The 12,527-nt window shown below is 57.0% G+C and overlaps 1 protein-coding gene across 1 annotated transcript in view; it reads right to left on the bottom strand.

Annotated features, from left to right (window-relative positions):
- Positions 1–11,766, bottom strand: part of EML1 (EMAP like 1) — a 182,197-nt gene extending 170,431 nt beyond the window's left edge. The window contains exon 1 of the mRNA XM_045901512.1: positions 11,591–11,766. Within this exon, the coding sequence (XP_045757468.1) occupies positions 11,591–11,618 (28 nt within the window). The 5' untranslated portion in view covers positions 11,619–11,766. The remainder of the gene's footprint in view (positions 1–11,590) is intronic.
- Positions 11,767–12,527: the final 761 nt, after the last annotated feature.

Here is a 12,527-nt window from a genome sequence, read left to right as displayed (position 1 = left end):
GCTTTTCCTCGTGACCACCTGTTCCCTCCTGTAACAGTGCAGGTGTTTGAGGGGCAGGTGCCTGCCATCTGCGGGGGGTCTGGCGGGGGGCAGGGGAGGCCTCGGCTCCCGTGTGGGGTCCATGCAGCACTTCCCAGCGCAGCTGCTACTAGTCCCGCCTTAGAGGTGGGGAAACTGAGGCTGGCTCAGACCACTCAGCGGGTGGATGGCTTTGCCAGTGCTCCTTGCCCCAGGATGGCAAGCTGACTCATCCGCCCTCAAAACAAGACTTGCAGCAAGTGAATTCGTGTGGGCAAACCCTGCCTGCCCACACCCGAACCTCTAACTTTACAGTTGGGGCAAACAGATTGAAAACAAGAAGGCCAGGCCACCAAAGGGAGCCCGGGAGGTCGGTCTGCAGCCCTTGTGCCTCCCCTTCCCCCCTCTCCTCCAGCGCAGGGACCCCCCCAGCCTGGGGTAGGCCAGGCTGGGAGTCGAGGCCTGGCCTCACCCAGAGGTCACGGGTGCCAGGGCTGGGGGAAGCAGGGGGTGGGGGATGCGGCATTCCAGGCTGAGAGGTGCCCTCTTCCCCGGCAGACCACGCCTCTGCCCCAGGATTAAGGGGATGTCACAAGGAGGGACACAGTGTGGCGGTGTCTTGTGCCCCCCACCTCCAGGGGTGAGGCTTCAGAGTGCACCACCAGTAACCCCTCCCCCACTTCCCACATCAGGAAACTGAGGCCCGGAGAGGGAAGGGAATTGTCCAGGAGCCCCAGTGACACGGGGCAGGGACAAGGGGGGTGCAGCCTGCAGGTGAGTCCTCACACCACCCTGCACTAGCCACGTGACAATCCACCCCCTCCGGGCCCCAGTTTTCTCGTCCATAAAGTGGGAGTGAGGGTCGCCCCTGGTGGTGGGGCTGTGGGGGAGAGAGGACAGGGTGCACAGAAGGGCCTTAGACGGGTCTTGACCCTGGTGCTTCCTTCGTAACGGCCGCCAGAGGAAGAGCAGCATTGGACCAATAACAAGGCTATTTGTTGAGCACCTACTATGTGCCAGGTGCTGGACGTAGACTCAGACGAGGATGCCGCCCACTCACAACGGCCCCAATCTGGTGAGGGGCCCCTGGCAGGGAGGGAAGGGGGGCTTTGCTAAGGATAAGGAGGTGTTCCCGGAGGAGGAACCAAACGGAGAGAAATGGCCCAGAAAGTACAGAGTGCTGTCTCCTGGCCGCACCTGGGGTGTGAGGGGTGGGCAGCCGGCAGAGCTCCCAGACAGGCAGTGTGTGCCAGGCCGAGGGGCTTAGACTACGTTCCGGTGGAGAAAAGTCCCCGAGGAGTCCCACCCGCTGAAGCATCAGGGACCCCAGGCCACAGGGCTGAGCGGAGAGGCACCCCGCGGGAAAGGCAGGCGGTGCGGGCGTCTCCCTGGGGGAGGAGGCCTCACACTGTCTTTGCAGGCGGGACCCCCTCCATGTGTTTGCCTACCAAGCCACCTTCACCGCTTCCTGCTCACCGCCATCCCGAGGTGGGCCTCCAGTTCCAAACAGGGAAACTGAGGCTCAGCCGATGCGGCACCCCCGCCCCACATGTGGTCAAGCGGGGAGTCCAAGCCGGGCTCTCAGCTTCCCTGAGTATGTCTTCCATCATCCACATATTTTAGGGTTTATTTTCTTATTCAGGCTTCTCTATTTTAAAAAAAACTACTGTTCTAAAGAGTGTATTTTTTTTTAACGTGTTTTTTCGGAAGGTAGCAGCTGATTCTTCCTGCAGTCAGGCCCCACTGTACTCCCTCTCCCACCAACCCTGTTTACTCCAGGCCATAAATCACTTTCTTCACTGGGGTCGGGAAACAAAGGGGAGACAGTTGCCCTTGGCACTGGGCAACTTTGGTCCGACAGCCAAAGACGGTTCAGGAGGGAGGGAGAGGAGCGGGGCTCAGAGGCCAGGAAGGTGTGAGGTGCTCCCTTGAGCGCAAAGCCTTTCCCTTGGGGGATCTGAGCCCCTTGGGCTGCTTCCCTGGGCCCCCAGCCAGAGCCCTGGGAGACCACAAGCTTCTCGGGGATCCTGTGTTGATGCCTGCAGTAAGTAGGCTGAAGGCGCCTAGCTCTACTCACTAGGTCCTTGGAATGTTACCATATATGGGGAAAGGGTCTTTGTAGATGTAATTAAATTAAGGATCCTGAGGTGGGCGGGCTCTCCTGGATTATCCAGATGGTCCTAAATGCTGCGGGGGGCCTACTTAGGAGAGAGCAGCAGAGATCTGATGCACAGAAGGGGGACAAGGAGGCCCCGGAGGCAGGGACAGAGGGATACGGCCCCCAGTCAAGGAGCACCTCCAGAAGCTGGCAGAGGCCAGGGACGGATTCTCCCCCAGTGGGAGCATGGCCCTCCTGACACCTGGACTTCGGCCCAGTGTGTCTAATTGCAGACTTTGGGCCTCCCGAACTGTGAAAAAATTCATTTCTGTTGTTTCATGCCACCAAGTTCATGGCTATTTGTTACAGGAGCCCCAGGAGACTGGGCAGGAGCCAGAGGGGAGGGTCGGGGGGGAACAGCCAGGCCCTTGGGGGTGGACACTGCCCGACGTCCTGGGGCTGGGCACAAACTTCCTCTTGCTTCAGGCCCTGCAGTGTGGTCTACACTGCAGAGCTCGCTCGGGATCCCACCGGGTGACCACAACCCCCACAGAAGTAGAGGCAACAGGAAAGGCATGGTCTCCTCCCTCACTGGGCTGACACTCGAGTGTATAGATGTCGAACAAAATAAAGCTACACTTTGCCTGAAGCCCTATCCCACCTCCCTCCCGCCACCTTTCCCACGGAGGCAGGGGCATAGACACGGACCTCCACCTCTATCTCTAGAATCCCCCGAACCTGCCCTTGACCACGAGCACTATTCCATTCGTGCTTGGCAGCTACCCTATAAGGTATCATCGGCTTCATTTTACACACGAGCAAATGAAGGCCCAGAGAGGTTCTGTGGCTTGCAAAGGTCACACAGCCCTGGGTAGCACAGCTCGAATGCCAATGCCATCTCACTGATTCCCCAGCCACACTCCTACCCCTGCTTCTCACCTGCTGCCCCGAGTGGCTATGGGCACAGTGGCAGCATCCACACCTAGCCCCAGAGCCTGGAGTCCCCTTGGGGTATGACCCACCATTCCCAGATTATAGACTCAACTGAACATCCAGGGCCACAGGGGTGAACTCTGCCTTTCTCCCACTGGGCTCCAGAACAGAACATGAATTGTTCCCTCTGGGGCAGCCTAATGAGCTTACTATCTGGAGGTGGATTGGCTTTCCCTCACCCCCTGCCCAGCTCCCGGCTCTGGTTACAACTACACAATCAGCTTGACCATCGGCACCTCTGCCAGGTTCCAGGCTCCTGCCCGAGCTCACAGGAGGATGCTCCTGGCCGATTTCCAGAGCTCTCCATGGACAGACGGAAGCTTGCAAGTCCAGGAGGGCAACGTGACCAGCCTCGAGAGAAGTCCAGGGGAAGAGGCCAAATGACTTAAGATAAGAAAAACATGCAGGTGTCCCTCACCGGAAACCCCAATGACGGGCCCAGCTTATCTTCCCTGAGCGTGTGGTCTGGACACCTGCCTCGTCTGGGTTGTGCCGACGCAGCCGACTCCCTTGGCCGGCCCAGGCCAGCAGCTAGGGAAGAAACCACCAGGGCTGGGCCAGTGTCAGTCAACACCTTCTCTGATGAGGTTTGTCCCTTTCCTAAATGGGCTGGCAACTTGCAGAAACTGTCAACTTTCCTACTCTCTTCGACTCCCTCCCTCCCACCAGCCTTCAGAGGAGGCATTGTAAGCCCAGACCGCAGCTTCGAGCAGGAAACATTTGCTGGGCAGCTGCTCTGGGCCAAGGCCCTGCAATTATCTCCCTGAATCCTCACCACAGCCTGGGAGGCAGGCACTGTCCCTGTCCCCATTTTACAGATGAGGACATTGAGGCTTACAGTCTCAGAGCCAAGGGGGTGATGCCAAGGAGCACAGGAAAAGACATTCAACACCACTAGTCACTAGAGAAAGGCCGATCAAAACCACAGTGAGATACCCTCCCACCCGCTAGGATGGCTGGAATCAAACAGGTAACGACCAGCGTTGGTGAGGATGCGGAGGAAGGGGAACCCTCGTGCACCCCTGGGGGGAATGCAAGCTGATGCCGCACACACGGGACGTGCCCATTGAGCACTGCCGAATCAGGTGGTCCACTGAGACCACGGACCCCTCCAGAGGGGAGCAGCAGGGAGAGTGTTTTCTGCAACTGCACCATGCTTGGACACTTTTTTCCACCCAAAATAAATCAGGCGGGAACCGTAGAAGATGTGTTTAAACTAGGACGAGAGTTCTCTAAACAGTCTGGCTTAGAGGTTGGAACCGGGGGGGCCCCGGGGCTGCAGGGGCATCTGATCCCCAGCAGGGAGTCCTACTATCCCAGTTTTATTAATTTAATTAATATTTAATTTATTTTAATTAATGAAATATTTACTTACTATTTTATTTAATTAATAATATTAATGTATTAAATTCCAGCTTTATTTCCAGCCATTCAGGTGACGTCATCGACCCTTACGGAAAGGCTTCGAGACAACCTCAAGTCTTTGCAGACATTATTTTTAAACCAGGTCTTATCTCATCATACAAATCGACATGTGGCTTTCATGGCCACAGCCCTCCGGTTAAGCTCGTCTCATTAGATGCTACTATTACTCGAACTGACCGCGAGACTCTAGGTGGTGGTGGTGTCGTGGGATCAAGGAAATAGTGCCTGCCTCAGAGAGACGGCGCACAGACTCATAATTCACCTTCCAATATATTTCTACCATCATTTCCTTCTAAACTCAGACCCTATTTCTTCATCCGTTGACTGCGTTGATTGAACAGGCTCCGGAGCTCTCCAGCCCAGCACCCTCTTCAGTGCGTGAGCAAATAATAAATCAACAGAGCTTCGCGGAAATTAACGGCTCATGTTTCTCTTGGTTATGCTTTTCCTTGCTGGTGTGGTGACCCAATCTCTCAGACACTGATGTTTGTGCTTTTAAATGCAAATTCAAATCTGTGGGAAAGAACACGTTTTGAAAAATCTTGTCCCTTGCTTTGTGACTTGCATGTTGGAATGATTCATAATCTGCATTTCAGATGCTTACAGACTGCAGCTCAGACAATACGCTCCCAACATTTCATAATTAAAATGGATTACTTTTTTTTTTTTAAGTCAATTGGGGACAAAAGTCAACGGGGGGGCAGATATGACTGCCATTCACAAACGGAGGGCTGTACTCCTTCTTCTGGCCATTAGGTGTGGCCATGTGACTCGCTCGAGCCAATGAAATGATTGTAGTGGCAGGATGGGCCACTTGGGCACGGGAGGGTTTAATTGTCAGTGCGGTGTCTCTGTCTCTCTGCCAGCCTCATAACTGGGGAAGCATGGGTCCATATGGAGGCATCAGGCTGAGCCACCGCCTAGGTAACGCGCCCTGAGAGTTACCAGATTGCCAAAGGACTTTGCATGAGCGGGAAATATACCTTTGTTGCTTTAAGCCGCTGGGATTTACTTGGTTTTTTTTTTTTCCAGCACGTACTGAGCCCATCCTGGGTGCTATTATCAGTAAAAAAACAAAGGGTCTGTGTTGATGAATGCAAAGATTTGAAATCAGCAGTTGTGGATGACAATGGGTATCTCTGACTCATCTCAGCCACCAGTTTCTTTTATTTTTTTTTTAAGATTTTATTTATTTATTTAAGAGCGAGAACACACGGGGGAGAGGGAGAGGGAGAGAGATTCTGAAGCATACTCCAAAACTGAGCACGGAGCCCGACACGGGGCTCGATTCCACAACCGCAAGATCATGACCTGAGCCGAAATCAAGAGTCGATGCTTAACCGACTGAGCCACCCAGACGCCCCTCAGCCACCAGTTTCTGTCTTTTATTTTGACTACATAGATTCAAGAAAATACAGGAAGTGGTCGCAAACACCAGCAGCTTCATTTAAAGATATAATAAAAATTAAAAAAAAAATCTACCTTGCTTTCTCAAGAATGCTCAATTAGAATGAACCCAATCCCTTAAAAGAACAGAAATGGGTAACTTTCGTTTCCCAGTTGAATTCCCAACAGCTTCTAACCGGTACTTGTTGTCGTGTTAAGACCCATCCCAAGGGCACTTCAGACACCGGAGCAGGGACCTGAGCCACATGGCGTGAAAGCGCGTTCACTTGCTGCTTGGAGATGCCCAGGGCTGTAATGAGGGCGGGTGCAGAGCAGGGCCCCGAGCCCCACCTGATGTTGGAACACAGGACATGTGTGCAGAGTCACGTGCTCGCCTGTAGGATTCTATGAGGGTGGATGCCAACAAATAACGTCCCCGAGGCCAAAAATGAAAGGAGGCTGGTTGCGGGTCACCCAGCAATGAACCCCACCCAACCATCTCCCCTGCCATCCAACATCCTGTGAGCTGGACAGAGGTGTCCAGGTGGGCAGTACTCAACCAGATGGTTGGGGGGTGGGCGCTCCTAGGGGACAGGGTCCCCTAGGAACCGCAGAATCAAGGGAGGGGTCCTGGAGGAAGCAGAGCCCCACGGAGGCCAGATGATGGGCTGACTTTGGGCAGGAGGAGAGAAGGCAGGAAGAAGGAACAAAGGTGCCACAGGGAATGGGCTCATGTTTGGGAATCAAGCCTGAGTCCCCGTTTATCATTCCCCGGTTGGGTGACCCCGAGCCAGTCTTTCTTTCCCTTGGGCCTCAGTCTCCCCCTCCATAATGCAGGGATTCCACAGGTTGGGAGTGCGGACACGGCACTGACCTATGACAGGAGGGAGCTGTGAGGGGCAGGACTAGGGGGCCTTCTGTGTCCTGTGTCTGCCCCCCACGCCCCTGCTCTCAGCCAGGTCGTGTGATCCTGCTCAGGTTGAGCCCTTCTGCCGTCAGGAGCAGGTGCCTGGCACATCTACGGCGAGAGTTTTCAGGTTGACTCCTGAGCACCATCAGCTGCCCTCCATTCCTCCCCCAGGCCTCACGGTTTGTAAAGATTTTTTTTTTTTTAAGATTTTATTTATTTGCAAGAGAGAGAATGAGAGACAGAGAGCACGAAAGGGAGGAGGGTCAGAGGGAGAAGCAGACTCCCTGCCGAGCAGGGAGCCCGATGCGGGACTTGATCCCAGGACTCCAGGATCATGACCTGAGCCGAAGGCAGTCGCTTAACCGACTGAGCCACCCAGGCACCCCTGTAAAGAATTTTAAGGCAACATCTCACGGAGCCCCCATGACAGTCCCTGGGGTTGTGGCGTCACCTGCACTTACAGATGAGGCGAGCCAGGGGGAGAGAGGAGAGCCTGCCTGCGTCCACAGCGTCCATGGCAGGGGCCGGGTCTGCCTGACTTTGGACACCATCCTCCATCCACTCCCGTGTGTTTTTACAGACCAACTCTGAGACTTTGCCAGGTCAGCCCCAGTCCCTTGGAGATGAGCATCTGTCCTCTGGACATCCCTGGTGGGGGAGGCAGCCCGGGGACGCAGCCTCCCTGCCCCCACATTCAACAGTTGCTTAACCCCCCTACTCCCCTGTCCCTCCCCTCCTGAGTCAGCCTCATCCTTCTCCTCAGGACCATCCTGTCAGCCTCCTCTGGGCCTCTTGGCCTCCAGATTCTCTAGTCCCTGCCCCCCACACATGGAAGCAATGCAGGTAGCCCCTGGCTAGAGTTCTTACTGGCTCCCTATTGCCCAAGAGATGAAACCTGAACCCACTTACCCATCTAGAAAGGGGGAAGCCCTCATCAACTGGAGGGGGAACAACCTAGAGAGATGACAAGGCCCAGGGAGCAAGCCTGCCTCTCCTGGGGGAAGACACTTCCTCTCCAAGAGCAAGCCCTAAATAATTAAAATGTTTTGCTTTAATCTCCTCATTGACACAGGCGCAGGCCCTGAGGCCAGTTGGTAAACACGAAGGCGAATCAAACCCAGGCCAGGACAAGGAGGGAGAAGGAAGTGGGGCTCTCTCTGGGCCCTGGGGATGCCAGGAGGAATTGAGTGGGATATGGGGGTGGCCCACCCCAATGTCAGGCCCTCCACACTTGGGAAAAAAAAAACCTTGTATCCAGGCAAAGAGAGATACTTGGGGAGCCTTTGGGGGACCCCAGAAGCTGTTGGATCCCAGCTGAATCGCTCGGAACAGCTCCAGGAGCTGCAGAGCTGAGGGAGGTGATAAAGACAGGGGAACGGGCAGTAGCAAAGCCTGTCCACTGCCCACTGAACAAACAAAGGGAGGCTGGGGTCCCCAGGGGCCACGGCCTCCGTGGGAGTTTACTCAGGAGGACAAAGAGAGTCACTCTGTTGGCTGAACCCTCATCACGTTAGGGGTGCCCGTCCTCACCACACCCTCCAAAGCAGGGCAAACGGAAACCCACCCCTGAGGCTCAGAGAGGCTGAGCGACTCACCCAAGGCCACAGAGCCAGGGGGCTGTAGAGCGGAGATTCGAACCCCCACGCTCTGAGGGACTTGCATTCCTTGCTCTGCTGAGAATAACGGCCTATTCTTTGGTGCTTGGAATTGTAAAACTGCTTTGCTGGAAACTCTCCCAAACACGTGGGGACCGACAGCACGGAGGCTGGATTCTCTTCCTGCAGAGTTCTGCCGGGAGGGGAGGGGGCCGACCACGAGGTCAAAGGCAGGAAGAGACACTCAGCAGACCCGGGATGCGTGGAGCCAGCACCTTCCGGCCCCTCCGTCCAGGCCCCGGCAGCCCTTAGAGACACTGTCTCCAGACCCAGCGAGGGACACGGTAGGGCCCCATTTTACAGACGGGGGAACCGAGTCTCCGTGGGAAAGGGGCCCGTCCCGTGCTGTGCTTCACTCGGGGGTGGAGCCAGGCCTAGAATCCAGCCAGCTGTAAGGGAAGCCCCTTCGCCGACCCGGGTGTGCGGGCGGGCAGTTCCTGCTGCAGGCAGCTTCCTGCTATAAATACAACGTCGACTCCGGTAACCTTAGCCTCCAGGCTCCCCTGTCCAGGCACAGGGCCACGAGTCCTGGGGCCGACCGCGTGCCGCTCTGCTCTGCTCAGCACAGTTTTCCTGACACCTTAACCAGGTACCACATTTTTTGGTACAGGTTCCAAATTATTGGAGACAATGCTGAGCTAGCTCTGTCCGAAATGAGAAGGGCTGTTTTTCAGATGCGAGCCGCAAGGGCCTACAAGACACCCCCAGCCCCGTCCTGAGCGAGGGGCAAGCAGGGTGGGATTTCCTGGATGGGGCCCTGAGTCTGGGTCTGGGGAGCTGGGTTCAAATCCTGACTCTACCATTTACCAGTGGGGCGAACTGGGGCCAGTCTATTTGCTTCTCTGAGCCTCAGTTTCCCTAGCTGTGCAGTGGAGTTCATGCATCCCCTCTAGGGATCAAACAACATCTCCAAAGTGGCCAGGACAAGACCCAGCACATAATCTGTCCCCTTCGTTTTCCTCTTTGGCTGCAGCTCACTTATTGGTTGAGCAGTAATAAGTTACACCTGCTAACAGTAAGCCTGGCGTTATTTTAAGCAGGTTATATGATTCCCGCTTTACTCTATATGTTATATGCTTTACTCTTCATTGGCACTTGAAGAGCTAATATCCTATTATTGTCCCCATTTAACAGATGAGGAAACTGAGGCACAGGGACCTTCAGTAACCTGCCCTCGGTCACACAGGTCGTGGCTGGGGAGCTGAGAACTTTCCTGCTATAGACACAGGCCCAGGGATTGGTTTCTGAAAAGAGGTAAAAATATTTCACAGCAGCCTCCTGGACCCAATCACTGCCCATGGGGCTGGAATCCCAGAAAGTCTTGACCTTCAGACAACACACTCTAAGAGACCCCCCCAAATAAACACGCATACACCACTGCACCCAGGTGTTGCCTCTACTCCGGCCAGCCAGATTCCCCAGCAAGTCCAGCACAGCAGAGCTGGCACTCTACAGGCAGGAAGCCAAGTCCCCGGCTCGCCCAGGGCGACCCGCCCAGCCAGGGTGGGCAGAGCCACGACCGTGCCTGCCGGCCCCCAGCCCAGCTGACCCTCTCCTACACTGTGAAGGGGCAGTAAAGGCCGTGTCTCCTCCCAGCCTCCCACACACACATGCACACGCACACGCTCAGCGCCCATTCCATCGCCCCGGCGGGCTAAATATTGTTCTGGCCTTCCTGAAATACCCAGCTCTGTGCGGGTGGTTTTACAAGCTGCTAAAAGCAGGGCCGTGTCCCTGGTGGAGGGAGAGAGCTATTCCGGGTTCGTGTCAGGTGTGGGCAGAGCCAGCCAGAAAGGGCCTGTCTGCTGCACCCCCCCCCCCCCCCCACTGGCTCCTTGGCAGACAATTCCTGGCAGCCTGCACCACTAACACTTGGGGGAAGAGGGTGAGGTCAGGCCAGTTTTGTCGGTGTCCCCCTCCCCAACACACACACACACACACACACATACACACACTCTTCCAAATCTCACTTGGCCAGGCCCAGGTGCCAGGACTGTCCACCAGACACCACCCCGGGGGTGCCACACTGCTGTCAATCACAACCCTCCCAGGAACCCCAGGCCAGCCTGACACGCCCAGGATGCTCCACGGCACTGCGGGACAGATAAGGACTCCAGGGACCACCGACATGCAGTGGCTTAGGCAAGAAGGCGCAGCTGGAGGGGCCAGACTGGGAGGCAGAGAATCCTGCCCAGGACCCTCCACCTGCTGCTTCCTCGAGGCCATCACTGAATGCTCACTGCATGCCAGGCCCCGATAGATGGGCGGTCACACGTTATCACACTTGATCTTCACAACCACCCCGGGGGTGGGGGGACTGTTAGCACTGTCTCTTTTTTCACTTGGGGATACTGAGCTTCAGAGCAGTGAAGTTCCTTGCCCCAGGCCAGTCACCCAACCTAGAAGTGAAAGAATTGGGATTTGAACCCGGGCAGCCTGGAGGAGGCTGTGGGCAGCCCTGGTCCCACCCACGGCCGGCTAGAGGGATGTCCACCTCAGAGCCTTCTTTCGGCTGGAAGGAGCCGAGGGTGGTCAGCCAGTCCCCTGGGGAGGGCAGAGGTATGTGCGCAGACCCCAGTATCTGACCGCCCCTCTGCCTTTGTGTCCCGGGCCATTTCCAACCTAGAGGATTTGGGGACTCCTGGAGGGCCTGCCTTGTGCAGGTAGACCAGGGGCTCAGAACTTCCCAGAGGTCTCAGATCTTCAGGGAATCAGATGGAAGCTGGAGGCTCCCCCCACCCAGATACATGTTCACACACACTGGTTTGCATGCAGTTCCAGGGGCCCGTGGCACCCCGCGCCCACAGCCCAGCGCCCGCGGCGCCGTGGGTCAGCTCCGGACTCCCCGGATGGCCACGGGCACGGCTTCCTGCTCTAGGCCCACCGGGGAGACCGCGGGTGCAGCAGAACTCAGCTCTGAAAGGCCAGTTCCCCTGCCAGGAGCACAGCCCCCCTACCCCCCCCTCCAGGCATCAGGCTAGGAGGAAGGGGGTCTAGCCCCGCAGCTGCCTGCAGCCTGGGGTGGGGGCGCCTGGTGCCCTCGGCGACAGCGGCCTTGGCTCTGCACCTGGAGCCGTGGTGGGTAAATATAGCACTGCGACTCACCGGCCGAGGGGCCCTCGCCGTCTGACATGGTGCAGGAGATGGGCAGCCGGCCGGCCACCAGCCTGCAGGGACGCTCAGAGCCGTCAGTGGCTGTCACCCACCCGGTGGGGCTTGGGGCTGCCGGGCCTGCTCCGTGTCCAGTCCCCAGGCAGTGTCCCGCCCGAGCCGGCCGGCGGCCCCCCCTCCCCATTCTGGGCTGGGCAGATAAGAACGTGCTCCCGAGCCAGGAGCCCGCCCGATTGGTGGATAAATCTGGGCACTGCCCTCCCCTGCCCTGGGCCTCTCCCGGGCAGCCTCGGAACGTTGCCTGAGAAACTGCTGCACCCCTGAGTGCTTGGTCAGTCCCCAAGACCCCAGCCCCAGCCCTGGAGACTCCAGAGTGCCTGAGCCTCTCTCCCTGGGAAGGGTTCCACTCAGCCAGTGAGGGGCTTTTATGGGCATTGGAGGAAAAGACGGAGTGATGCCACCCCCTGAGCCCGTGCCTGGTGCTGCCACGCGGGTCCTCTCACTCAGCTCTCCGGAGAAGCCGCGACCCACCCAGGGCCACCCGGCCAGTGAGGGGAGTGACCAGAGCCGGACTCTGGAGCCCGACTGTCTGTCTCCAAGGCTACAGGAAGGCGTGGCCCTTGCCTTTGTTTGTCAGTCCAAGAGGAGCCACTTCTGGGCACCTCCTGGGTGCCAACTGGGTGCTGTGGGGGGATGGAGGGGGACTCCCTGGGGGAGCCAGAGGACCCAGTGTTGGGCACAGAGTGGGGATGTAGGAAATATTGGTTGGGAGGACACATCTCAACAAGCACTTAGTATGTACTTGCTCTGTGCTTGCCTAAGAGGTAACCCAGTCCTTCTCCTCGGTTGGAGGGCCTGGACCAGAGACTAGGGCAATGAGGCAAGTGGAGGGCTCTGAGCTCCGCTCCCAGAGGCATCACCCTTGGGCTGG

This window comes from Mirounga angustirostris, unplaced genomic scaffold, assembly GCF_029215605.1.
Source record: "Mirounga angustirostris isolate CCGP_5_RB_7025 unplaced genomic scaffold, mMirAng1.0.hap1 SCAF_9, whole genome shotgun sequence".
Lineage (NCBI taxonomy): Eukaryota > Metazoa > Chordata > Mammalia > Carnivora > Phocidae > Mirounga > Mirounga angustirostris.
Note: the sequence above shows the minus strand (reverse complement) of the source record. Positions and strands in the feature narration are given on the sequence as shown.